The 27,813-nt window shown below is 52.7% G+C and overlaps 1 protein-coding gene and 1 pseudogene across 1 annotated transcript; one reads left to right on the top strand and one right to left on the bottom strand.

Annotated features, from left to right (window-relative positions):
* Positions 1–309: 309 nt before the first annotated feature.
* Positions 310–27,813, top strand: DTX4 (deltex E3 ubiquitin ligase 4). Its single transcript, XM_053924362.2, has 9 exons — positions 310–1,009; positions 9,099–9,822; positions 15,840–15,901; positions 16,258–16,419; positions 18,249–18,310; positions 19,203–19,355; positions 21,606–21,767; positions 25,785–25,874; positions 27,072–27,813. Exons 1-9 carry the CDS (start codon positions 799–801, stop codon positions 27,303–27,305), a joined length of 1,860 nt encoding a protein of 619 aa, XP_053780337.1. The 5' UTR covers positions 310–798; the 3' UTR covers positions 27,306–27,813.
* Positions 8,737–8,803, bottom strand: LOC112303573 (U4 spliceosomal RNA; annotated as a pseudogene).

Below are 27,813 nucleotides of genomic sequence, written 5' to 3'. Positions count from 1 at the left end.
GTGTCTCAGAGCTCGCTCTGCAGACACTGATCACACTGCATTTTAAAAAAGAAGAAAAAATTCCATTTCTGGGAGGGAGGCTGCAAAGTGGCGGCCGGCGACAGCTGCGGTATCAGGGCCGTGTCATGGCGGGTCTCCTTTCGGCGTCTGGGGACTGGGGTAACCTCCGCAGGCACGGATTTGCCTTGGCGCCCCGCTTGGGAGGAGCGATTCGTTCTGGAAGCTACTGAGCAGAGCCACAGGGAGGGGGAGCTCGCGCCGAGGCGGCGACAGCCTTTCGCGCGGCGCTAGGGTGGGAAGGGAGGAGAAAGAGGGGAGGGGAACACGGTGTCATTCCGAGCGCGAGTGCGCGGCGAGATCCCACCCGGGCGACTGCAGAGCCCGAGGCGCAACTGGTGCGAGGGCTGGTGCCTCGCCTCGCTGTCAGCGCCGGCTCGCGGCCGCCGGGGCTCCCGCGGCTTGCCCGCCGGGTAGCTTTGAAAGGCGGGGGCCCGTTTGCAGAAAGCCGGACATTTGCATGAAGCCACCCGACCCCACGGAGCAGCGGCAGCAGCGGCGGCAGCGGCAGACCCCGGCGGCGGCGCGCGGTCGGAGCCGAGCGGCCCCGGTCTCCGGGCCCCGGTGGATGCGTGGCTGGGGAGTGGCCCATGGGCCGGAGCTGAGGCTGCCCGGGGCGGCGGGGCGCGGGGCGGGGGGCGCGGTCGAGGCCCGGAGGCGGCGGCGCAGAAGGAAGCGGAGGAGGACGGGCGCGCCGAGCCCCGGAGAGGGAGAGCGCAGCGCTGCAGCCCCGGGCTCACCATGCTCCTGGCCTCGGCCGTGGTGGTCTGGGAATGGCTGAACGAGCACGGCCGCTGGCGTCCCTACAGCCCGGCCGTGAGCCACCACATCGAGGCGGTGGTCCGCGCCGGGCCCCGCGCCGGGGGCAGCGTAGTGCTGGGCCAGGTGGACAGCCGGCTAGCGCCCTACATCATCGACCTGCAGTCCATGAACCAATTCCGCCAGGACACTGGTGAGCCGGCCTCCCCTGCCCCGCCCCGCCCGCGCGCACCTCCGCGCCCTGCCCCGACGTCTCCCGCCGCGCGAGCCCACCGGGGCCCACCCAGTCCGCACCTCCTTGCTGTGGTGCCACCCAGAGGTGGTCGTGGAGGGGGCGCTTTCTCCTCGAGATCCTCTTATAAACGGCTGTGTAATTAGTGTCGGTGTTCTGGCGATGCAAACCCAGCTGCAGCCTAGCCCCTAACAACTCCTCTTTTACGCCCCCTCTTAAGCACTTGGTGGGCCCAGATCCTCCCCACCGTGGACATTCTGGGGCCACCCCTCCCCACCGGCAATCCCAGCCCCTAGCAAGGGCTTCCTGCTCCCATCGCTCACTCGCCGGCTGACCCTGCTTTGCCCCTGGCACCCTTGGGCCAGCTACTCATCCCTCTCGTCACCTGCTGTACTACCTCTGCCCCTCCTGGGTGGGGTGCCTTCCCACAGCGGGGCGCTGGGTGTGGGAACTGGGGGAAGGAGGCAGGGATTCCCCGGAGGCTCTAGCGGTAGCCTGAACTGGTAAGGGCCGGGCTCCCTGAGAGGAGAGACTGGGGGGGGGGGGATTCCGGGGCATGAAGCCCCCTGGATGCTGTGGCGTTGGCGAGGGCAGCTGCTGGCGCACTCCAAGTGCTGAAGCAACAGGCCAGAGCAGATGGAGAGAAGAGGGGGAGGGACCGGGCTCCGGAATGCCTGGCAGGGAAGCCGCTCCGCTCCCTTTGTCCGCGGAGGAGGCGGCGGATTCCTAAGCAGAAACTGCCCCCAAGCTTCCTCCTGAAACCGTCGCCTAGCAGGGACGCTCTGGACTCCCAGACCACCGCTCTCCTATCTTTTAATGATAAGCAATTTGCCACTGTGGCCACCTCAATCCCACTTCCCAGCTGACCGTCCTTCCCCCGTCAGGGCAAGGAAAGAGGCGTCAGGGAGGAGGTCTGGGTGGTAGGACGCAGGGGCCGAGCAGGGCTGCATCCCTTTGCTTGGCCCAGTGTGTCTAGGATTAGTTGATGCCTTGGGCCAAGCCTGGCTCCCCTCATGGGGGTGGGGGTTGTTTCAGGAATTCTGGCTGAGCTTTCCCAAGAGTGTGAAGAGGAGCCTGGAGAGGCAGGTGTGGGGGGTGGGGGTGGTCCCAGAAGGCCGGAGAACAGCTGCAGGAGCTGGGCATCTCAGCCCCCTTGGAAAGCTCCCACATCCTGTGTGCTCATTAGGACTGTCATGGGAAAGGGGTATCTTTAGTCATGACTCCCAACAATCTCTGCCAACGGCTTTGCAGGCACTGGTGGAGTGAGGAAAGTTTTCTGGGGAAAGGCTTCCAGAAGTGTTATCGTTTGGGGGGATGGGGAGGACTTAACCCCTGGTGGGAAAGCGGGGGCGGTGGAACCCAGAGGACTGAGAGGAAGAGGGAATGAGGAGTATAGGGGAGATTGGGAAAGAGGGTTAAGGGTTAAGTGTGGCCGAGGGGGAGGGAGAGAATGTAATTGTGCAATTTGGGTAGAGGTTGTGGAGGTGAGGGGGCAGAGATGTCAGATTGGTGGGGGATAGGTGTCTGGAGAGGGGACAGCTGAGCCAGGGAGATGAGACCAGGAGTTAAAACACCTGACACCTGGGAACACCTGGGAACTCCTGTTTGAAAGAAACAGGCAAGTGTGAGCTTTTCTATTTGAAACTAAATCTCTGTGGCATAAGGAGAACTGCCCTAGTGACATAAAGGTCCCCACCCTTGTCCCACATTTGAGAGACAGTTTAATCAGTGTTTAGGGACATGGGACCTAGGAAGGGTCATGGCCTGAAGGGCCCTTTCTACAGAAGTGAAGTTCTGGAGAAAACTGGGTTGAAGGCAGAAGCTACCTCCCCCAGGTCTGATCACCCTTCCCTGAGGACCCCAGGGGAATCTGCGGGATTTCCCTGGGGCCCTCCAAAAAATAAAACTTGCGGGACCCCAGCCGCTCTTCCCCGAGGACAGGCTGACTACTACCTGGTGGTCCCTCTAGCCCAAGCCTAGGCACCAGGCGGTGGTCAGCCTGTTCTCAGGGAAGAGTGGCTGGAGTCCCATAGATTTTAGGCAGAGAGCTGGCCCTGGATCGTTCAAAGCCTGCCTCGGGGTGTGTTTCACATTCTTGTCTGTCTGCTCAGCCCTGCAGTGGGTGCTGGAGGCACTGGGCCGAATCCCAGGAATGCTGGGTCTGTCAGGGAGCTTGTCAAAGTAGAACAGGATCCCTGGGTTTCTGGACCCGGAACCCCCTTCTCTCCATTCTCCACCAACAGACACAAGTTCCCCTCAATATAGCTCGTTGATGAGGCCATGACAGAGTAGGAACTTTAAACCACCGTCTCCCAGGCAACCTTGGCCAAGCCCTGGCAATGTTTAATTAAATTACCCACCGTCCCCCCTAAGCCATAGTTTGAAGCTGGGAACCAGAAACATCCCCATAAACAAAGGAGAGCTGGAAGTCCCCTGTGTAGAGGCGATTCCTCTCTTTTTTCTTTGGTCTCTCTATGTGGGGACATTTCCTGACATGGGAGCTTTGTTCTTCAGGGAGTTCCCCCCCCCTCCCCCAAAGTAGCCTTCCCTGCCACCATGGGAGTCCTCAGACTCTCAGCTCTCCTGGGTTCCTACTTCATCCAGCTTGTCTCCAGGGAGATGGCTAGGAGGTTGCAGACACCCTCTGCCAGCTCTGTTTGCCCTGGACCCTTCTTCCCCAGATAGCCTCCCAGTTTGAGCTTATGTGCATTCTATGCTGGTCTCCTCGAAGCATGTGGGGCTAGAGAACCTGGAAGAAGGGAAGAGATGGGGTGAGATAGAGGTGACTGGGCTTGGTTGCTTCCGAAAGGCGGGTTGGGTCCTCTCCACCTACCGTCATGTACCTTGCCTGGGCTGGCCTTCTCCTGCTGTAAGACAGGAGAGCTCTGTGCTCTAGTATCACTTTCTCCTGGTCTTCCGATGCACCCGATCGCTGCCATGCCCTGGGCCCAGGCAGCAGGATGGAGGAAGACCCCCACTGGAAGGGGAGACATGACTCAGGCTCTCATCCGAGACTCACTGGCTTACAAGGTGACTCTGAGCAAGTCCCTTAACTGCTCAGGTCTCGTTTTCCTCTGCAGAATGAAGAACAGGCTTTAGGTTCCTCTGGCTCCTTTCTTCCCATCCTGCAGATGGGCGTGTGAATGGGTTTGGCCCCTTCACCAGTGAGGACCCTATTTAGAAGCGGCGCCGTGTGAGGAAGGGGTCTTTGCAGCTCAGAGTTTTCTGTGCCACTGTGGCCTCTTTCATGTCTTTCATGGGGGGAGAGGGTCAGAGGGAGAGAGATTAAAGGGTGTGACAAGCTGATTTTAGCGCCCCCCCCAATACCCTCCATCCTCACAGGAATGGAGGAGGCAAAGGCCATGATGACCACATGACAATTACGATTTTAGGGAATGCCCCAAGCACATTGCTCACATTATCTTGTTTAGTTCCGCCAGCCATCATATGAAAGACCTATTGTTTCTGTTTTATAGGAAAGGAAGCAAATTGAGAGAGATTAAGTTGTTCAAAGGTTTATAGCTAGCCAATGGCAGAGCTGAGCCTCCAGATCAAGTGCCCTACGCCCCTTTAAGTGGTGAACACATATGGAGCACCTACTCCATGCAGCCACTGTTCCAGGCACGTGGGGTACAGCAATAACACCTATGTTTCTGCCCACATGGAACATTCTAGCAAGGGTGAGGGTTGCTGGGATTTCTTGGGACAGCAGATGCTGTAACCCAGTGTTGCATAGATGTGGCGAAATGCCCTAGAGACCTCAGGTCATTCTTAGAAACTGTTGTCTCCCAAGAAATATCTTGGGTGCTTTGGGGGGCAGGTGTCTGAATTGCCAACAAAAATTGATTTTCTTTCTCCTTCTTCCTCCTTTGTCTGGGGATGTCCTTTATCTCTATCCCATTAGAGGCCTTTTGCTTGGGTCACTGCACCTTAGGGCCAAGTGGATTTCCTCAGATCATCTAGTTCACGGTTCTGATTATAGGAAGGTCCAGGACTAACCCATTCCAGATGGAACGGGCTCCAAAAATAATCTGCGAATTAAATCCCACCATCTCTGCCTCCTCAGTGCCTACAAATAAAACCATCTCTCTTGTCCCGAAACTTTGGTTCTGAGGTCTGCTTTCTGCCTATAATTAACCGGCTAGGACTGAACCGAATTCAACATTTTCCCCTTCCACACCCAGCTCTTCCTTCTGACACCCCTCTCCCTGTTGCTGGTGCTGCCATTGACCACTTGCCCATGGTCAAACTTCAGGATTCCCTGACGCGTTCTGTCACTCAGAGTCTTATTCGGGCGCCCGGTGTGATGAGAACTCAGGGCCGTTGCTCACATGCAGACCCCCAGGCCCCTTCCCTGGAGGCGCTCACTCCCAGGGCTGGAGGGCCTGACCCCCAGGAGATTCTGAAGCAGGTGATCCTGGAATCTCTCCTGGAAAGCATTCAGCTCCTCATGGTCAAGTTCCACCCATTACCTCTCTGCAGGGCACCCCAGCCTGTTTTCACTGCCAACACTCTCATTACGTCTCACTTAGAACCAATTAACAGAGCAGCTCCGGTCTTGTCACTTCTCTGTGTCAACAAACTTCACTGCCTCCTCATTGCCTACAGAGAAAACCCAGCACAGCCGGGCAGTCTGACCACCCATGCCCTGGCTCTCACATGCCTTTCCAGGCTTACCTTCCGCCACGCCCCATCTTTTCCTCTACACCTGACAAACAGATGTCTCTTTAATCCTCATGAATTCCCTCAGAGTTCTCTGACCCCCACCCCCAACTATTTACAAGGTCTCTTCAACTGAAATGCCCTCCTTTGCCATTTCTGCCTATTGGAATTCTTATCATTCAGATTGTATGCTATTTGCCATCCATTTCTTGAAATCTTCTCCAAACCATCATTACTTTATCTAATGTTTAATTGATATTTATTGAGCCCCCTAGGGCATTCCAGGCACGGGGGATACAGCCCTGAACAAACACCAGGATGCCCACTCTCGTGGGGTTGGGAGTCCAGTGGAGGGAGACGGACATTCATCAAATTAATCACACAATAAGTGGGTAATTGCCCATCAAGATAAAAGCTATATGAAAAATAGGAATGGGAGTTTGACCTGGTCAGGGTAGCGCATAGGAATCTGAAGGGTGAGCAGTGAGGAGGGTTGCCAGAGTGTCTGGGGCACGGCGCCGGCATTGTGAAAAGGCCCAGACAAGCGTGGCAGTGGGTAGAGACTGGAGGAGTCTGGGGTGGAAGAAATGTGGGCAGTGTCTTCATGTGAGGTTGGTGGGCAGAGGGGATCTCAGTCCTGAACTCAGGGGAAGTCACGGAAAGGATTTAAGCCCAGTGAGAATGTGGTCCAATTTTCTGCCAGCAGGGTGCTTTTAGCTGGCACCCTTCCTGTGGCTGTTCTGCCTCATGAACAGTCATTCACACACCTGTCTTGTGTTATACTGTAAGCCACTCAAGGAGTGCCTAGGTTTTGGCATCCCTCAGAGCAACTAGTGGGCACTCAGCAATGTGACATAAATGATGAAATGCCAAAGTAGCCAGAAGTGGTCAGTTTATCTCAGCACGCTATGGAGCCCTCACTGCTGCCAGACACTGCAGAAGGCACTACAAAGCACACGGTGGTGTCTATGCCTCCACTTAGGGCACCGCCCTGAAACGTGCTGAGATGCTGGTGCACCCCAGACTTCATGAGGGTGGGGCCAGGACTGGGAGAAACTTTCGAGAAATGGATGGCAAATGGCATAGGGCCTGAATGGCCAGGAAGATATCAACAGGTAAGAGAGGCAAAGGGGAGCATTTCAGTAGAAGAGGCCTGATGGATAGCAGGTGCAGAGGTCCGGGAACCATGAGGGAGTCCATAGGGATGAAAGGAGGGTCTGTGTGTCAGGAGCAGAGGCAACACAAGACCAGGGGAAGATAAACCTGGAAAGGTATGTGAGAGCCAGGGCTTGGTCTCCAGATGTTCTGGGACAATCCTCGGACATCTCTGAGATGCTAGCATTGTTGTAAAAACAAAAATGCCTTTTAAGCACATCAGTGAAAATTGGCCAAGCACAGTACATTGTCCCTGCTACCCTGGAAGAATATAAAATAGTGTCATTTAAGCTCTCTAAACTTAATTTTCTCATCTCTAAACGGTGTTGCATAGAATTGCTATGAAGATCCTGTGGCCTGGGATAGGTGAAGTTGTTTTCTAAGTAATAAAGATTGTATAAATATGAGTTATATACACACATTCTCTTTCTCCTCCTACCCCCCCTTCTCCCTCTCCCTCCCTCTCTCTCTCCATCCCCTGAACTAAGCTTTCCCCACAACTCCTCCATCCTGCTTAGTCATAGAATAGAAAATAAATTACGATAATAATCACCAACTTTTACTGAGCTCTTGCCACGTGACAGGTGTTATTTCAATGCTTTATATTCATTCCTTCACTCCATCCTCAAATTCACCCATTGAAGTAGCTTCCCCGGCGCCCCAAACAGATGAGGAAACTGGGGCTTCATCACACAGCTGGAAGGGGTGGGACCTTTGCCTTGGACACAAAGTCTGCTCTTTGTTCCCCAGCAAGCTGGCTGCATAGGAAGGAAATGGAAGCAAACCAGGACACTATTGCCTCCCCCTTCCTCCTGTCCTGCTAGCTAGCCCCCTGCCCCCCAGCAGAGATCCTGCTGCTGAATAGGGGATTGTTCTGCCTCTCCCTCCTGCCTCTGAATGTTGATGTTTTGGGTCATTAAGGGGCTTGGAGATGGGGTGGGGGGGCAGGTTATGACCCTGGCAAAGGCTTGAATAGCCATTGTTCCCTTTCTTCCCCCCTTGAATGGAATTCTGTCCTCAGTCCTGGTATCTCCCTCTGGGTTGGAGGAGGGCTGGGTCGAGAGGCCGAAGGAAGGGAGCCTTTTCCCACCACTGTGATGGATAGAGCTCAAGACGACAGATTTGGCAGTTCTGGCCACCCTGGAGCTGTCCCCAGCTTCCCCACCTCCCTTGAGCTGGGCATCTTCAGCCTCGATGATGATGCCCATGAAATCAGCCCTGGTTGGGTCTGAATTCAGGTTTGGGGTAGGTAGGGGAGAAAGAGGCAACAGTTACAGGTTTGGTATTCGCTTCTGGTCCTGCAGGCTCATTTCCGCTGTGCTATTTGCCTGCAATGACCCTGGCCTCGACCCTACCCCCACCCCCAGCAAGGCTGTAACAATTAAGAAGATCTCTTTAGGAGGGTTTGAGATTCTTGAAAGAAAGACATTACATAAATAGAAAATCACCCTTGTGGTCATTAGCGTGGTTGATATAAGACAATGCCGGGACGCGTGAGAGAGTGCTCTCCACCTGCTTTTCCCTTCTTGCAGTAATGGACTGGCTCAGTCACCACTGCCACTGCGCAGCCTTCCCGGAAGGAGGCAGAGTCTTCCTCTGCCCTGTAGTTTCCACGGCCCTGTGGTCTTTTCCTTCCTGACCCTAGAGGCAGGGGCATTTGGAGGAATAGGGAAGAAGGGATATGATATTTAGGAGAACCTACTGTGTGTCAAGGGGAAAGAGGAATCCAGAAGCTGGCAGAAACAAATGCATATTTGTAAAGTTAATAAGAAGCTACGATTAATTTTCACAAAAACTCAGCACAGGAGTTATTATCCTGTTTCTGAGAGGGAGAAAAGGAGGCTGAAAGGTCTATATCAGTAAGTGACCAACTTCAATTAGCAATAATCGCGCCTCGGATAAACCTCATTGGCTACGATACTGCCACTGAGCAAAGCTAGTAAGTGACAAACTTGACTGCAGACCAAAAGGTCCCCTCTCCAAGCCAAGAGGTGCTCCTTCTAGTAGCGGGCACTGCTGCCAGGTCTTTGTCCTTGTCACTCATCTGTGTTCACCCTGGTGTCACACAGACTCCTGAAAGGCGGGGAAAGAGTCTCATTCAAAGCCGATCCCTCCCCAGGCAGCCTCATGCCTGGCACACAGGAAGACTCACGTCCTGTTTGTCTGTTAAAGAAACACAATTCAGTTTCATTCTTTGCTTACCCTGACCCTTTCCTCTGTCCCCCTCTGGCAGGGACCCTCCGCCCAGTTCGCCGAAACTACTACGACCCGTCCTCGGCCCCCGGGAAGGGCGTGGTGTGGGAGTGGGAGAACGACAATGGCTCTTGGACGCCCTACGACATGGAAGTGGGCATCACCATCCAGCACGCCTACGAGAAGCAGCACCCCTGGGTCGACCTCACTTCCATCGGCTTCAGCTACGTCATCGACTTCGGCACCATGGGTCAGATCAACCGGCAGACCCAGCGCCAGCGCCGCGTGCGCCGGCGTCTGGATCTCGTCTATCCCGTGGTCACTGGCACCTTGCCTAAGGCGCAGTCCTGGCCGTCCAGCCCCGGGTCGGCCGCCTCGCCCCCGGGCCCGCCCTGCTCCTGCCCACAGTGCGTCCTGGTGATGAGCGTCAAGGCGGCCGTGGTGAGCGCGAGCGCCGGTCCCCTGCAGCCCCCAGCAGCCCGCAAGAACATGCCCCCATCCGGAGCGGTCAAGCTGCCCCCACCACCAGGACCTGGGGCCAAGCCATCGGACAGCATGGGCACCATTCGAGGCCCGGCGAGGACCGCTCCATCGCAGCCAATCCAGCGACAGGTCTCCAGCTCGCCGGCAGGGGCCACTGCGGGCCCTCTCACCAGCCCCCCAGGTGCCAACGGCAAGACGGGAAGGGTGGCCCTGGCGACCTTGAATAGGACCAACCTGCAGCGGCTGGCCATCGCCCAGTCCCGGGTGCTGATCGCCTCTGGGTAGGTGCTCGTGTGGCTGCCTCTGAGCCTTTACTCATCAGGCATAGCACGTGTCAGAGAGGAGGAGGGGCCGCCAGGACTTAAGCTCCCAGCCATCTTGTCCTACCCCCTGGCAGCAGGTGGAAGGCAGCATGGTGTGGTGGACCAGGAGGCTTTGGCCTTTGGGGGCCGAGCTCTGGATTCTCATGGAGACTTTGCCTCTTTCTGGCCCTGAAATGGGCAGTCCCTAACATCAGAGCCCCAACTTCCTCCTCTGTAAATGCTGGCAGTCATACGCAGGTCAGGGGTGCCCTGAGCACCAAAGGAGAGCACGCATCCTTAGTAATAGCAGCAACATGAATTGCGCTCCCACCGTGTTCCGGGGCGTCATCTCCTCCTTTAAGGCTTCACAGCAAATCTGTGAAGGAGGCATCTCGATCCCATTTTACACATGAAGAATCTGCAAGTTCACTTGCTCAAGGGCACATAGCTGGTCACCAGCACAGACCAGGATTCACACGCTAGGAAGTCGGGTGTCGGAGCCAGTCTCTTTCTGACTCTGCGTGTCCCTCCCTGTCCAGCATGCACCATGGTGCCTGGCATACAGTAGGTGCCAAATAAGGGTTTGTTCCTTTCCTCTGGTCTCTCTGGCACCTGGAGGGGTACCTTCAGATTAAATTAACAGCCCACATTAGTGAGTGCTTGCCACGTGCTGGGCACATTCCCTGCATTGCCTCAGTTACTCCTGTAACAACGTGGTGTGTGTTCTGTGATTATTGCTTTTTATGATCGTCTTGGTCTGCCTCTCAGAGCCACCCAACCTTCCCTTTCTCCACAGGTGCCTGGCCCTGCCTGCAGCCCAGGAGCCCGGGCAGTAGGGTGGTGTAGAGTTCGGTTGGACAGCTGAGTATAGAATTCAGGCTGCCCAGAGGGTGCCCTCTGTACAGAGAGATTCAGCACTGGGAGGAGAGAGGAAGGAGGGTATACCATAGACTGAGAGGCCTGGCCTTTACTCCCGCCTCTGCCACTCCGGTATGCCACAGAATCTTTGCAAGGTGCCGTTTCCTCGTGTGTGTATTGGGGATCATCACTCTTGCCCTGTCTACCCCAGGGAGTCCCCGTGAAAACCTCCACTGAGGGCGTTCAGCCCTTCACAGTTCACCAGGTGCCCTCCCCAGCATCACCTCCTTCCCTTACCCTGTGAAGCAAGTGTCGGGCGTGGCACTTGGCTCAGAATTAACTCCCCAATGACAGCCACATAGCTTGTGTGTTATAGGGTGAGGGTTGGAATTGAGTTTTAGTCTCCTAGTCTACTGCTTTTTTTTTTTTTTTTTTTTTGCTTAAGCCCAGCTCCTCATTTATGCAAAAGCAATTTACACATGGTCAAATGCTGGTCAGATGCATGGGATTTTCATATGACTCCCTCTGAGTGCACAGATTGTTTGGGAGAAGGGACTGGGTACCCAAACAGTGCCTCCGCTCCATTTCTGTGCATCATCACACAGTAGCCTCCTGGGGGCCTCTGCCACAGTCGGCGGGACTACCAGCATGGGTAAGAACCCCACCTCCAGGACCTGACTGTCTGGGCTTGAACCCAAGTTCCTTGCTGTGTCACAGGGGGCCGGGGGCAAGTTTTGCATCCTCTGTCTTCAGTTTGCTCATCTGTAAAATGGGAATAATAGTAGCACCTTCCTTAGAGGGTTGTCACGATGATTAAATGAAATATTTGGTGTACAGATTTAGCACAGTGCTTGATACATAGTAAGGGTTCTGTAGAATTAGCGGCTATTGTTGTTTACTTTTATTAGCCACAGGTACTTATTGAATATGCGCCATGTCCTTCTTGAAGTGAAGTCCAAGCTGAGCAGCCTTACCTCATCCCTGGCGCCCTTGACAAGTGCCAAGTGACCCCCTGCCATAATTGAGTGAAAGGAACCCCAGATCGCTTTAAATCCCAATGAGGGTGTCGGCAGCTCTTTATCTCTCTGCTTTATTCCCTCTGCCAGCCAGTAGAATTGGAGCGAGAGAATAGGCTGGAGGGCCGGCCAGTGCAGTTTCAAAAGGGCTATAGAAACAAGTTGATTTTTCTCTGCTCTGTTTTCCTGACAAGGGAGGCCCCTCCCTATCTTCCAGCCCTCTTCTTTTCACCTCTTACCACTTCCCTCACCCCCACTCCCATCTTCTGCTCCAGGCTTTCTTGGCCATTTAATTAGCGTGTTTATTCTCTTTGTCTGGTATTGCCATCGGCCTTCTGTCACCCAGTGGCTCCTCCCCTCCCCTCGGCTGCCCACGACCTCTTTAAGCAACTTTCCCACGGATAAAGGAAGACCCGGGAGGGTGGGAGAGGTGGGATGGAGAGAAGGGTTTGGGAGGAACAAAAGACCCAGTGAATTATTCAGAGACACAAACAGGGGGCTTCTAAAGAGAAGGGAGAGAAGGACTGTACAGGGGAGGGCAAGAGTCACCCCTCTGGCCCTCTGCTCCAGAATGGAAGCTTCTCCATCTCCAGTGAGGCCACTGTTGCTGGAGAGACAAGGCCATTGTTCTGTCTGAGGGTCCTGGGTTGGCCCAAGACTCCAAGGAAAACACTGCTTCTCAGCCTGGTATCTGCCTTAGACTGCCCTCCCCGGCCATCTTGCTTGCTTTTCTCTCTTCTTGGTTTTATAGTTTTTGGACATAAATTAAAACTTGCACCGTCCATAACTGGGATCAGTCCAACAGAATGGGGGCAGACAGGGTGTCCTCTGGCTGGCCAACAAGTGGCCAGGCAGACAGCTTCGCCTGCGCTGAGTTGCCTGGAGGAAGTGGAAGCATGCCTGCCATTGGGCTGCTGGTTTCTAGAAGGAGGGCTCAGGCCTCTGGAGCTGGGGCCCCAACAGGGTGTGACTGGTGTGGACTACAGGGGCCAGTCTCCCGGTTCTCGTTTTGTCTGCCCGTATCAGTGGGGGAGGGGTGGCCAGTTGCTATCTCAACAATCCTCAGTACTGTCCAGCACTGGACTTGACACTTGATATCCTCAAGAATCTGAGAAAATTGCAATATTGCAGCAGCAGAAGACTGTATCAAGCCCAACTTCCTCTTACAGTGGGGAAACAAAGATGTAAATAATCACCCGAATTTGCATAGGGCTTGGCTATTTACAAAGTATTTTCTCAAGATCCTTTATCCTTACAGGGACCCCACGGGACAGAGATGTAGGGGGCCCTGTTTACTCAGGTGTGGTCGACAAGTGCAGAGGAGCCATGTGGCCCTCTCAAAGGCACTTGCCGCTGTGCAGCTGGCCTGGAAGGCGGACTTCCTGGCCCCTTGGGGGGAGGGGCTCCTTCCTCTATACCCGTCTGTATTTCATAAATAAATATCCCCTTCCTCCCCAAGCCCCTGGGCCACCCAGAACCTAGGGACAAGCCCTTCTGCCATGCTGTCCCTTTCCTGGCATAGCAGGGACACCCACCTCTCCCACAGTATTACAAGGGTCCCCGGCCCCAAGTGCAGACCCTCCCTCTCTTCAGACCGTGCCCCCCTCACCCCCAGTTCTTGGGCTGCCTGGGGGGCGTGCTCTGCGGGTTGGAATGTTTCCTGGTTAAGCAGATTGGGCGTGGAAACCTGCCAGTCCAGTTTGTGGGAACAAAGGTAGCTTTTGTCACCCAGATCACAGCTATTCATCAGCGGGAGTGGGGGCCTTCGAGTGGTGAGGGGTCAGGCAGGTGCGGCAAGGGGGGTGGCTGGGTGGTGCCCTGCCCCCTGGTGGGGAGCAGGGGACAGGCACAGGAGATCAGACCTTCATCCCCAGCCTCTCCAGATGCAGCCCAGGGAAGGAGGCAACTCAGCTGCGGGTAGAGAACCCGGGACTCAGGCTGCCGCCCAATCTTAGGGACTGGGGTGGGAAATTGTCAAGAACTCTCCCTGGCATCTTCTAACCCCAGACTGTCACAGGTTCTCGGATAAGGAAATTGAGGCTCAGGAAAGTTAATACGCTTTGGGAGGCATTAGTGGCAGGATTTCCTGATTCCCCACCCACCACCATACCATGCCTGGCCCCTTGGGACAGGTCACAGGGTCCAGAATCTAGTATGAGCCTCTTTTTTGGGGCCTACTTTCCTTGTTTTGAATTCCCCTCCCCAACCCCCCCCATCTGTTTGATTTCTCCTGTGGACAATTTCCGAGGAAAAGTAGCCTTTGATGGCCTGCTGAGACACAAACACTTCCACATCTGTTATTTCCACATCCTTCTCACAACCCTGGTGCACATGTCATGGTCCCTGAGGAGGCACAGATGCCGTGGAAGACTCAGCATAGAAGGGGAATCAGCCCTGGGCATGCAGGGGACAGGCAGACCTACTGCTTAGCCTTGAGGTCCGTCCCTGCCCTGCTGCCTCTTAGTTGTAGGTTTATTCCCTCCCTCTCTGACCGTGTTCTCTGTCTGCGGCGTGGGGTGATGGGATGACAGAGACATAAGAGTGTCCTGAGTGACTAAAGCTGGGCATTCCTGCGTTCAGATCCTTAGCTGTGTGATCTTTATCGAGTTTGCTTAACCTCTCTGTGTCTCAGCTTTCCAGCCTGTTAAAATAACTTTGATAATACTAACCCCTCGCATCGGTGGCAGGAAGGATTGGATGATGTCTGCGTTGTGAGCAGTGAGAACGTGCCTGGTATGAGGTGGGCTCTCTCTGCCTGTGAGTGTTAAACATTGTAACACATGGGTGAAACTCACGGGCTCTCTTGCTCATGACAGACAAACAAATAATAAACAACATAAGCAAACACACCAACATGCTCTTCCTCCCTCCTCTTGTTTTCTCAGCACCACCAGACCCGCATTGCAGAATGGCCAACTTCTCAGGCTGCCTGGCTCCTGGAGTCCTCCGAGACCCAGTGCACTGGCCTCTCAAGCCCACGTCACCCTCTAAGCCCAGCTGTGGAGGCCTGAGTGGCGGGGGTTAGGAGGGAAGTGGCGCAAGACCCAGCCTCACATGTCCCCTATTTTTCCAGGAGTTGGCGCCGTGGGAGGCCTCGTCTTTCCCAGGCAGCTGCGCTGTCTCCTCTCCAGCTTGGCTTGAGTTGCTGGGAGAGGGACAGAGAGAGGAGGAGGCTTTGCCTGATATTTGTAGTTCTCAGGGAAAAGGAGAAGTGACAGCTGTTAGAGCAATGGTTTCCAAATGTTGGACTGGGGATTGGCTGCATCTGCGTCCTCTCCACAGAAGCACATAAAAATGCAAGTTCTTGTGCCCCAAACCAGGCCTCGGGCTCCGGCTCTCTCAAAGCCTCTTAGGTGGTTCTGATGTCCACCCAGGTTTGAATGTGTTTCTTTATATTTTCATTCCTTCAGCAAATAGTCATTGAGTGCCTACTCATGTTAGGCTTCTGAACAAAGTGAACAAAGAAATTTGCCCTTGTAGAGCTTAGCTTCTAGAAGGGGAGATAATAAGCAACAACTTATTTTAAAAGATTGTAAGTTCTATAGAGAAAAAAAAAAAACAGCCATGAAAGAGGGTTTGGGGCCCTCAAGGTAGGATGGATGAGTGGGTAGCAGTATTAAATAAAATGGTCTCAGGAACCTCTCTGGGAAGGTGAGATGTGAGCCAAAAGTGAAGGAGTAGTAGGAGGGAGCCGGGAATATATCTAGTGGAAGAGCATTTCAGGCAGAGGGAACAGCATACGCAAAGGCTCTGAGGCAGAACGTGTCCACTGTGTAGGAGGAACAGCTTGAGCAAAGAGGCAAGTCATATGAGGGAGAACTGAGAGAGAGGAGGAGTGGGTGGGGAGAGTGGGCAGAACATGCGGGCTGGGAACTTTGAGTGAACTGAGGAGTCATCCTGAGTTCTGAGGTTCTGAGTGGAGGAATGGCATGGTTTGACTTAGTTTTGAAGGTCTCACCTCCAGCTGTGGTGCTCAGCACTTGCTCTATCTCTGGTAAGGGTGATTAGTTCCTGTAAGAAAGGGGAACAATTCAGTGGGTGAAATTTTGGGGTCCCAGCACTGGCTGGCTCATTTTGCCTCACTTGTCAAAACCATAATGCATCTGCTCTCTCCTTCCACAGGGTCCCCACGGTCCCAGTGAAGAACCTAAATGGGTCCAGTCCTGTCAATCCCGCCCTCGCAGGTAAGAGAGACCCTGGACTGGTCTTGTGGAAGGTAGAAAACTGAAAGCAACGAAACAGGTAGTGAGCATTTGTACAAGAGAGAGAATTCTGGTGTTAATTCGAACACACGGGGATTTTAGGAGTTGGGTCAGACAAGCGGGAAGAGCTTAGGGAGAATCGGCTGCTGAAAGCAAAGCGTGATGCTGAAGGTGAACAAATGAGTCGGTTTCTGGGAAAAGAACAGAGTAAGTAGAGAACCCGCGAGTTAGGAGAACTCTGGGGAGAGGAGGAGAGGAGGTTAATGGGAGGGAGGAGTGAAGAGGGTGTCGGGGAGCTGACTCCCCAGCCCTTCCTGACTCATGCTCTGCCCTTCCAGGCATCACGGGGATCCTCATGAGTGCAGCAGGGCTGCCCGTGTGTCTCACCAGGCCGCCGAAGCTGGTCCTCCACCCGCCCCCCGTCAGCAAGAGTGAGATAAAATCCATCCCAGGGGTTTCCAACACGAGCCGCAAGACCACCAAAAAGCAAGCCAGGAAAGGTATCAGCCCCTTATCTTCTGGGGGACGGGCAGCCACAGCCTTGGCTCCCAGCCCTGGCTCTGCCTCCACCGCTGAGGGTCACCTCCGTGGCTTTCCCTCTCTGTGCCTTAACTTCTGCCTCGGCTAAGCAGGCCCGGCTCGTACCTGTTCTGATGATTAGCCCACACTAGACTGTGTATGGATTGGATGGAGACACCTTAAGAAATATAACAATGCAGGGCAGAGTTACAGAAACAAAGAAAAATGTGAAGTGTGATAAACGTTAGCGAGAAAGATCACCTTGGCATTGGAACCAAAACAGGCTGAACTCAAACCCCAACTTCGTCACTTGCAAGTCATGACCTCAGAGGACCCCTCTTTTCTCACTTTTACCTTGAGGTGAGAACAGTCACAACCAGTGCCCAGCAGGTATGCCCCAGAATGCACCCACGACAGTTAGGAGGTAGCCACAGTTCTGTGTCCCGCTCGAGCCTCCAGACGCTCTGGCTACTTAAACCCTCTTCAGGAGCTCCTTCCTGCCTGCCCATGGTCCCACGGCTAAGGTGTCAATACCTGTGCCTGCCCTGGTACCAAGGGGCCCTGCCTCAGCCCCGTGGCTGGTCTTTCTTGTCCCTGGTATTGGTGGCCAAATGCGTTGACTGTCACACTTAAGTCCCCACCTTGCGAAGGTGTTAGGAAGTTTCAGTTTGATCGTGTGGACACTGCACGTAGCCCAGGGCCTGGCAAGTCACAGGCTGGCCGTTAGTGGAAGCTTAATTCTTATAAGAGAAGCAGGACAGTGGGAAGGAAGGGCCGGCACCCAGCACTGGGCTGTTGCCTGATCCACTTCCTCAAACCCTTGTCCTACTTTTCCAGTCTGTTAGAATCTCTGCTTAAATGAACTCAATTGCCTTTGCTCATTATCTGGTAGGAAATGACAGGATGTTGCACTTTCCCACTCTTCCTGTTATTATTAATAGCCCATGTGGGATCCTTAGCTGGCAATGTGCTGAAAGGGCTGTATGTCCATTAGCTCATTTAATTATCAAAACTACTCTCGAGTAGGTGCTATTGGCTCTTCCTCCTCTAATAAGCGAGAAACGGAAGTTTAGGAAAGTTAAGAGAGTCGCCCGAGGGGGCACTGACCCTTCTTTCCTTCTCTGCCTCCTTGTGAGGCTGTATTGTCTCATTCCCCTGCCTTCAGGCTGGGCTGCTTCCAAGGGGTCCAATACCCCCCAAAATTCCAGAATCACCGCACCTGTCAGGATGCCTCCCATCAGCCTTTCCCTGCTGAGGGGCTACATCTGCTGGCAGTGACCACACTGCCAACCACCAGGGAAGACCCTTCAGAGCTGTGGTCATAACTCCCTGGCTTCCCATGAAAATAATACCAGTTTGATGCCACATTATAGACCAAGACAGTGCTTGGCACATTGTAAAATAAATGCGATAAGCCTACCTAATGTTTTTTATTTTAATTTTTTTAATCTTGTAACAGCATACAGAGCGCTTTTATTTATGCTATCTTATCGCATTGTTTGGGCAGGCCCAGGCTCTTTGATTTTATGGGAGAGAAACCCACTCAGTCTTTCTCCGTGGAAAGTGGCTTTGTTGTGAATAGCCAGGGGGTTGTCAGGGAAGGGGTGCAGGAGGTAAAGGCAGGCGGAACCACCTCCCACCTCCTCAGACCCCTCTCTGCCTCTTCTACCCCCTGACGCCCCATTGCAGAATGAATTCCTTCCCTTGCTTGCCTTAAGCCTGGTTGATAATGCTCCTCTCTGGTATGCCCAGCCTGGCGGGGGGATTGATCCCTTGTCTCGGAGGCGCTCTGATCAGCCTGTCCCCACAGGTAAAACCCCAGAGGAAGTGCTAAAGAAGTATCTGCAGAAAGTCCGGCACCCGCCAGATGAGGTGAGTGCAGGGACACAAGGCAGGGCTCCCCTTCTCCATCACCCACCGCCTTTCTGCTGCCTGCGCGGCAAGAGCTGCCAAGCCCTGACAGGCACAGAGCTGGTCGGAAGGGACGCTCATCTGGGCTCCGAGGTTGGTGGTCATGAGAGGCAGCTTAAACACTCTCACCTCCCCATACAGCAAAGAGCTGATTGACTCTAAACTGCCTTAATGTGACAGTCTGAATTTAAGAAGAACAGAAGGAGAAGCAGTGGGAACTGACTTTAAAATGGGCTGGATAAAGCTCAGTGGTTCTCAGCCAGAGGTGGTTTTGCACAGTTTGTGGGGGGAGAGGAGATGCTACGGGTATCCAGCAGGTAGAGGCCAGGGGTGCTGTTAAACACCCTCCAATGCCCAGGGAGGCCCCTGTGGCAAAGAATTATCCAGCCCCTCATGTCAACAGTGCCAAGGCTGAGAAATCCTGTTGTAGATTTATTTAAACAGCCATCCCTCTGGTGTACTAGAATTATAATTCTTCTAACAAGTCAGCTTAAACAAAGCTTATCAATGGGGCTGTCAGCAAACATTTGTTTCCTTCACAAGCCACTGATGGATGCCCAGGAAGGGTGCTGCGTCGTCACAGCCCTCGAGGAGACAGTCATTTTGTTGGCCAGCCCAAGTTAACGTGTACTGACACCAAGAGCGATTTCGGGAAGTTTTCTGTTGTGTAAAGCAAGGCACAACTATACTTAGGTTCCCAAAGGCACAGCTACCCTGGTTTGTGGGCTTCCTAGAAGAGGGGCAGTGACAAGCTAACCTGACCTCTGAGTGTTCAGGGACCAGCGTGGGAATGCAGCAACCTCCCGGGCTGGAGGAGGCTTGACGGCCTCTCTGCTTTGTCCCCTGCCCCCAGGACTGCACCATCTGCATGGAGCGCCTCACGGCCCCTTCAGGCTACAAGGGCCCGCAGCCGACAGTCAAGCCTGACCTGGTGGGAAAGCTGTCCAGGTGTGGCCACATCTACCACATCTACTGCCTGGTTGCCATGTACAACAACGGCAACAAGGTGAGTGCCAGGCTGTGGGGCTGCTGCCACCTCCCGCCCTGGGCCCTGGGGGAGCAAGACTGGGAAGGCCCTGTTGGCGTTGCACGGGGAGTTGGGGGGGGGCGAGGACATGGGGACTCTTAAAGGTGTCCCAGGGCAGTAGGAGTGGTCATTTGGGCTGTTCTGAGCGGGATCCATCCTCCACAAAATTATAATGTGGCAAAACCTGTCTTTACCTTTCCTTTGGGCTCTGCTACCCAATCTCCCGATCTCTACATGAGGCATGATGGTCAGAGAGGTGTAGACTTCTGCCCCTGAGGTTTTTGAGAAGAGTGATGCATTGTCATGGCCTATTGCTGGGCGAGGTGGGCCCCCATCAATGAGGGAGAAGGCAATTCTCATCACAGCACTGGGCCCATGGTGAGCTTCACTCACACAGGCAGAGATGGGTTTCCCAGTCATCGTCCTTCTTCTGGTTACAATTCATTCTCTTTGGATAGTTTCAAAACACCCTTGATTGCCCCTTCGAAGGCATTAGGGACTGTTGCCAAGGTCTACCTGGTAATCCCTTAAGATGCCCCTGCTGGAGGCCGGGAAGCTGCAATGCTCGTCTTGTCCATGACTGACCGTGGTGTGGTGTTCTCCGGTTAGAGCTGGTTTCTGGGACTCTGGGAATGTCCCTGGATGACAACTCTCTCCTTCCAATGTCCCAGCTTTTTCTAAGTCCTGACTTTTCTCACATTCTTTCCTGTACCTGCAATAACCTCCATTCCCTCATCTCCATGAATTTGAACCCTATACATTTCTCCAGGCCCAGCTTGGATTGCGTCAGAGTCTGAGATTTCTCTGATATTCAACCTCTTACTCATCCAAAATAAACGTCTGGCTTTCGGGGGGCTTCTGTGTGGTTCCCTTGTTGTGGGAAAGAGTGGAGGCAAGAGAGGGAGCTGACCCAAGCTTGAACCCTGGCTTAGTAGCCAGATGACCTCAGGCAAGATTTTCAACTCTGAGATTTCATTTTCCATGTGGAAGATGGAGCTACAACAATGCCTACTTTATAGGGTGTTATTACTATTACAATTTAAATTGGTATCTCCTTTGTGTTAATCATGACTATAATTTTTCCCTTCATCTGTATGTATCCCTGTGATTGAATTTCCAAAAGTGCTGAGGATCCTTCTGAGTGTCTTGGGGAGTGCACATTCAATCATTGATGGATGTTGCATACCTGGGCCCCGTGCTCACCTTCCTGACCCTAAGTAAAAGGTTTCATTGGGACTTTGCATTCTCGGAGGTTGTTTTGGATTTAAAGGCATTTCTTAACATATTCATTCCCTTTTCAATGACAGTATTCAAGAATAATCGAGTACCTTTTTGCGTTTATTTCCATGGTGCTTTGAAAATGTTTCGTTAGACATGATCTTTTATTCTCTTTGGCACTAATACTTTGAAGCATGTTTTTTTTTCCCATTTTCTTTACAAAAAGAGGAAAGAAAAGGGCCCAGAGAGAAATGGAGTGAGTCACCCAAGGTCATGAAGCAGCACATTAAGGCAAGAGCAGACAGTGGGGCCTGGCTTCCTGACCCCAAGCCTTGGGTTCCTGTTCCTTGATCACATGGAGTAATTGGCCTGAACACAAGCTATGCCTTTAAATGAGTACAGCTCGAATTGAAACGTCCCTAAATAGCTCGGCAGAGGATCCCTGCCTTCCTTCCCGAAGAGAGGCGGGTGTCCTGCAGAGCTTTGGTCCCAGCTGTGCGACAGCATTTTTTACACACGTCGCTCCCTGCAGCCTCACGCCTTCCTTCCCCTCCTTCCCTTTCTCCTTGCGAGCCTGGGAATAGAATTTACGGTCCAGGCTCTTGTCCCTCCCCTCCAGGTGACAACTCACCAGGTCCTGCTGTGAAACAGTGACCCCTTACATCACTGCAGCCAGAGTCTCCCCCCCCCCCCCCCCCCCCCCCCGCCTACCCCCAACAGAACCCTGAAGTGCAGTGCAAAGCCAGGTCTCCTCCTCAAGGACGCGTCCGCTCTTACAAGTCCCTGAGTATAGAGTAAGGGGCTGTTGGTGGAATGTACCTCCTGTTACTTTGGAGAAAGCAGAAATGGCCTTGGTAGCCCAAGCGGGGGAGGGGAACAACTAAGGTCTGTTACTCATTTTCATGCATTTTATCCCCCAGGCCCTTTATCTCTGGTACCTTTTGGGGTTGGTTCCGGAGGTCATTACTGAAACCACTTCCCAGTCTGGTTGTTCTGGCCTTCTCTCCTCAGGATGGCAGTTTGCAGTGTCCCACCTGTAAGACCATTTATGGGGTGAAAACAGGCACCCAGCCTCCGGGGAAGATGGAGTACCACCTCATCCCCCACTCCCTGCCTGGCCACCCAGACTGCAAAACCATCCGGATCATCTACAGCATCCCTCCAGGCATCCAGGTGAGCCTGCCTCGGCCCTTGACTTGTTGTTTTACATGTTTGTACACAAATGTTTGTCTTAGTCCATTCAGGCTGCCATAGTAAAGTACCACAGACTAGGTAACTTTTCAACAACATAAATTTAAGAGCTGGGAAGTCCAAGATCAAGGTGCCAGCAGATACGGTGTCTGCTGAGGGCTCTCTTCCTGGTATGTAGATGGCTGTCCTCTTCTGTGTCCTACCCGGGTTGAAGGGGAGAGGGTCTCTCTAATAAGGGCACTAATCCTGTTCATGAAGGCTTCCCTTTCCTAGTCACCTACCAAGGAACCCCCACCTCCTAATACCATTATGTTGGGGATTAAGTTTCAACCTATCAGTTTGGGGCGGTACACAAACTTTCAGTCTATAGCATTCCACCCCTGCCCTCTCAAAATTCATGCCCTTCTTGAATACATTTATTCCATCCCAACAAACCCCAAAGTCTTAACTCATTGCAGCATCAACTTTAAAGTTTAAGTCCAAAGTCTCCACTAGATACCACTTAAACCGACGTGGGGGAGACTCCAGGTGTGATGCATCCTGGAGCAAATTCTTCTCCAGCAGTGAGCTTGGGAAACCAAACAAGTTATGTGGTGGAGCCTCTCCAGTCACTGAATCTGCCAGCACCTTGACCTTGGACTTCCCAGCCTCCAGAGCTGTGAGAAATGAACTTCTGTTGTTTTAAAGCCACCCAGTTTGTGGTATTTTGTTCGAGCAGCCCAAGCTGACTGCAACAATGTTATATTCTGAAAAGTCCCCTTCCCAGTCTTGTCCCCTGTCTAAGGGGCCGGAACCACCCCCATCCTCTGCCATTGTTCTTACTTTCCTTTGTCTCCTTCCCAGGTTCTTTGCACACATGCAACAGAGACTGCATCCACTCCTCCCATTTTTACACAAAGTGTGACATATTAGACATATTGTTCTGCACTCTGCATTTTTCAATTAACAATATAGTCTGTATATCTTTTCATGTTTGCATAGAGAGAGCTTCCCCATTCTTTCTTAGCTCTGTGCGATAATCCATTGTGCAAAGCTCCCGTAATTCATATTCAACAGCCTCCGTTTGATGGGCATATGGATTGTGTCCAATCTTTTGCTACAACAAATAATGCTGTAATGAATAACCTTGTATGCATGTGAGTGTGTCTATAGAATAATTTTCTGGAAGTGGAATTTCTTTGTCACATGGTATTAGCATTTGTAATTTGATAGCTACTCCCTGGCTCTGATTTTTGCAGGCATTTCTTTCCTCTTTTGATTCTTTGAAAGATGGTCAAAGAAACAAATTGAACAATTCTCCTGGCAGTAAATACAGATGTGTTCCTTCGTCACACATGGAAGTGTTTTCTAAATGCTTTAGGGTGCCTACTGGATTCATTTCTTTAGAAAATATTTATTAGTCCACCCTCTCTTTCCCTCTCCTCCTTGCATTTTTCATTGTTTTGTTGTTGTTGTTTAACAAACGTGTGAGTGTGGACTGTGGGCCAGGCGTCTTCTAGGCGCTAGCGGAACAATGGGGTGCAAAACAGACCCAGCCCTCACTCCTCCGAAGTCCCGGTGCCAGCGAGAGGAAGAAGATAATAAAATAAACAGATAAATAAACGGGGCATTTCCAAATTGTGATAAGTCATGTGGAAGAAATAAAACAGGGAGATGTGATAGGCTATAAAAAAAAGTGAATAAGAAACATGGTACTTCTTTGAGGGACTTACCAACCAGTCAGGGGAAAAATTACTGTACATCACTAAGCTCCAGAGCAAAAAAGAGGGTGTGCACCATTAATAAAAGCTGTGGGAGGCTTCCAACATCTGGCTGATCCTCACTAGTTGGGGACTTTGGACAGCCACTTGACCTTCCTGACTCAGTTTCCTTCCTGTGCAGCTGGGAGCCTAACAGGCAGGGGTTTGTGTGCATGTTGAGGTACAGGGCACGGCACTAGGGTGCAGCACTAGGGTGCCCAGTCCCTGGGCACCATCGTCGTTGGCATGTCTTCCTTGTCTCGGTAAGGAGGAGGGCCTGGGTCCCTCTGACTGGGAGGCTTGGGGGAGACTTTCTTGTGCAGGGCAGTTGCTAGTAGAGCCTTGAACAGCGTGAGGAAATGGAGAAGAGAGACTTTAGGAGGAGGAGTGTGCAAAGTCTCAGAGGAGAGAATGTGGGGGTGTTGGAGGGCGATAAGGAAATGTTTATTTTGGGGGCCTCCCTGATTAAGGTCCTGATTTTTTATTTATTTATTTATTTTTTATTGTTGTTCAAGTACAGCTTTCTGCCTTCTCCCCCCACCCTTCCCCACCACCCCAGCCATCCCCACCTCCCTCCCCTGTTTCCACCTCCCCCCCTTGTTATTGTCCATGTGTCCTTTATAATTGTGGGTTAAGGTCCTGACTTTATTGCCCTTTCTCAGCCCGTGGAAGCTTGGGCTTCCGTGAGGAGTCCAGGCCTGTAAGCTCGGCCTTCACTGCAGGGAGCAGTGCCCTGGGGGAGAAACTGGGAGGCCGAGTCGTGACTGCCTGACTGCTTTGCTTAGCAGTGCGCCAGCAGCATGCAGCTTTGCTGGGTCAGCGCCAGGCAGGCCGGCGGCCGTGCCTGTGCCGGCCCTGCCTCCGCATCTTGTCCCAGGCGGCAGAGGGGCAGGCAGTGCCGTGGTGGGAACCGGCCCTTCCGTAAAGCAACCTGGCTGAGAAACAGCCGTGGCCACAGGGATGTTGCACCTGGGGAGCGATTTCTTACGAATATGAAATTCAGGACTGTCTGGTCCTGCATCGCCAAGAAGTCGCCGTTGCTCTTTGAGTGGGGCGTGACCTCTCCCTTCTCTGAGACCCCTCTGCACTTACAGCGCTGTCCGGCTTGCAAGGCCACAGGGGATCCCAAACTGCGCTGTTAAAAAAAAGAAAAAACAACAACAAAAACTAAACCCCAGAATTTAAAAATTATTTTGGAATCATTGCCTATAGTAAGAGAAAATGAAAAAATCTGTGCTTTCTTGCAGATTTGTCGTTCATGCGTCCGTTCTCGCGCTCATTCATTTCTTCAGCCAGGACACATGTACTGATCATCGGTGCCGGGACAAGTGTGCCATTATCAATACTATGTTGGTTTTATCTAGAAGGGATTTTAAAACAGGTTTCAGACTCCGAGGGGGTCAGGGATGCTCTGAAACGATAGACAAATATTTGTGTTTAGGTAAAAAATGTGTTACTGGGGGAAAATCCCTCACTTTTCATGAATTTCTCAAAGGGGCCAGTGGACCCACTCTGGACCCTGACTGGGAAGCCTGCTTTCTGGTTAAATTCTGCTTCGGGGTCTTTCCTACCCAGGGGCCTGAGGCTGCTTAATAGGACTGGGCCACAACAGTTGAAATGTTGTTAGATTTTTAGTCATGAGTTTCCCAGTCCATATTGTTAAACAAGGACACACACCAGAAAGCCGTGAGGACAGAGGAGAAACCCCACAGGAATCATTCAGACAACGCTGCAGGCACAGCTCACAGCTCCGAGGCCCTGGAGTTCTTCTGAGCTGTTTGGAGGTAAAAAGTCCAGCGTGTGCCTCAGAAATCCGAGGCTTCAGTTTTAGCAAAGCCATTAATTACAGACGTCATTTTGCCTCTAAGGGCTGTAGTAGTCTTCTTCTGTAAAACAAAACAGTCAGAACAGATGATGGTGGTGACCATGCCAAACATTTACTGAGCTCTTAGCATGCAAGCAGGCGCCATGCTCACTCAACATTCGCAGCAGCCGCAGAAGATGAGAATTCCACGTCCGTCCTGTCTAACGATGGGAGACCGAGGCCCCCAGACAGGGCTGCAGCTAGCACAGCTGGGAGGCTGCAGCTCGGGTCCAAGCCCAGGCCTGAGGGCTCCACTCCCGCTGCTTTTTGGGTCTGTTCTCTGTCTAGACTCTATAGCCATTATTATTGTCTTCATTCTTTGCATGAGTCACAGTGTGCATCCCCTCATCAGAAATATGTGGGAAAATGCCCTTTGTTTTCTGTCTGTGCTTTCAGGGGCCAGAACACCCGAATCCTGGGAAGAGTTTCAGCGCCCGTGGCTTCCCGCGACACTGTTACCTCCCAGACAGCGAGAAAGGGAGAAAAGTAAGAGGCGGGGCGTCAGGTCATTTACTTCTGTGTTAGGGACCCCAGTTTTGCTTCCTACGACGCACAGGGTAAAAAGAAGCAGGTCTCTCTTCACTCTAGATGCCCATGGAAGTGAGGTCATTGTTGAGTCAACCATACATAAGGGTGGATACAATTCAAATTTTTTTTGTAGGACGGTGGGGCAGGACTTTGGGTTTTTTCCTCACCTGGCTATTCCTGCAATAATTCATTTGTTTCAGAATCCTTCCTTTAGAACTTTGCTGCTTAACAGCTGGTCCTGGGACCAATACCAGTGGCAACATCTATAAGCTTGGTAGAAATTCAGAACCTTAGAACCTACTTTGTTTGATCAGGTGCTCTGAAGCACGGAATGGTAGCTCACAGTTTTCATGTCTGCTATTACTATTATTACTATTATTATGATTCCCCACCTCCGGCCCACGCCATGTCTACCGTCATTCAGTTTTGAAACCAATGCATTTTTATCAGGAATCTTCTTCATGCTAGACAATATGTAGTTTTCATCTGAGCTGAATTAGAGTACTCTTGCAAGCCCTGAGACCTCTCTGGGCCTCACCTGTAAAAGCGAGATGACAATGGCACCTGCCAGACTTCATTCAAAGTGCGTGTGTAAGGACCCGCTGAGCATTGTGTATGAAATGGCCTTGAAGGGGTCACAACACTTCAACCTTGCCATCGCAGAAATAGTACCCGATGTTAGCTGGGGGTAAATTAATACTGCTTTGAGGTGGGGGTGGGTGGCAGGCACAGCTTCAGAAGATCTCAGATCAGAAGTGCCTCCCACTCCTAGGTCCTAACTTTTAAACTGCAGCTGTGGTATCGGTAGCTAACGTGGGTTGAAGGGTGTGTGCCAGGCACTGCTATTAAAGTCTTTTTCACGCAGCACCTGCTAACCTACTCACAGCCTTTAGAGGCAGATCGTACAATTGCTGTTTTATACATAAGGAAATTAAGTCTCAGAGAGGTGGATTAACTTTTCCAAGGCCACACAGTCAGACAGGGACAGAGTCAAGACGGACCCGCAGGTCCTGACTCCACAACCAAATTGTCCCTTCACTTAGGGCCTCGCGATGCAGGAAGCGGTGGAGCCCTTGGCAAGAATCCCTCACCTGCAAAGGATGGTCTCTAGCCAACACTAAAGTCTGACTTTGGTCTCTGCCTTTTGTCTCGCAGGTTCTGAAGCTGCTGCTGGTGGCCTGGGATCGCCGCCTCATCTTTGCCATTGGAACCTCCAGCACGACGGGCGAGTCGGACACCGTCATCTGGAATGAGGTCCACCACAAGACAGAGTTTGGCTCTAACCTCACTGGCCATGGCTACCCAGATGCCAATTACCTGGATAATGTGCTGGCTGAACTGGCTGCCCAGGGCATCTCTGAGGACAGCACTGCCCAGGAGAAGGACTGAGCTGGAAGGGCTTTAGGGGGGAGGGGTTGTGAGGACCACAGAGCAGGAAATGGGGAGAGTCGAGGTAGAAGTTGGTTCCCTGTCCTCCCGACTCCCTCATCTCCCCTCTTGTCCTGCCTCCACCCCTCATCCCTCCTAGGGACAGGGGGGAGCCAGATGGAATAAGGGGACATCATTCATAAACCTCGTCCATCAGAAAAGGGACACGGAATGAAGGCCATCCCTGGTCTGTTCCTATGGAGTTTTTGGTGCTGGGTAGGCAAGAATACCACCCCTCAAGCCCTTAAGTGGGGGCATGGTCAGCACACTTAGGGTACGGGCAGTGCACAGGCACTCTGTACCCTGGCCTCGTGAAGCCTGAGGTCCATTGCCCCCGCTGGCTTCTTGCTGCTTCCACTTCCAAACGTGGAATTTCTGCTTTTCTCCCCTCCCCTGGAGGTGAGGAGCTCTCACTGTGCAAGGTTGGGGAGCAAAGGGGTGAACCACTAAACTGCTGTGACATCAAAAA

The sequence above is a fragment of the Desmodus rotundus genome, chromosome 5 (genome assembly GCF_022682495.2).
Source record: "Desmodus rotundus isolate HL8 chromosome 5, HLdesRot8A.1, whole genome shotgun sequence".
Lineage (NCBI taxonomy): Eukaryota > Metazoa > Chordata > Mammalia > Chiroptera > Phyllostomidae > Desmodus > Desmodus rotundus.
The sequence above is the reverse complement of the archived record's forward strand: the minus strand, read 5'-3'. Positions and strand labels throughout refer to the sequence as shown.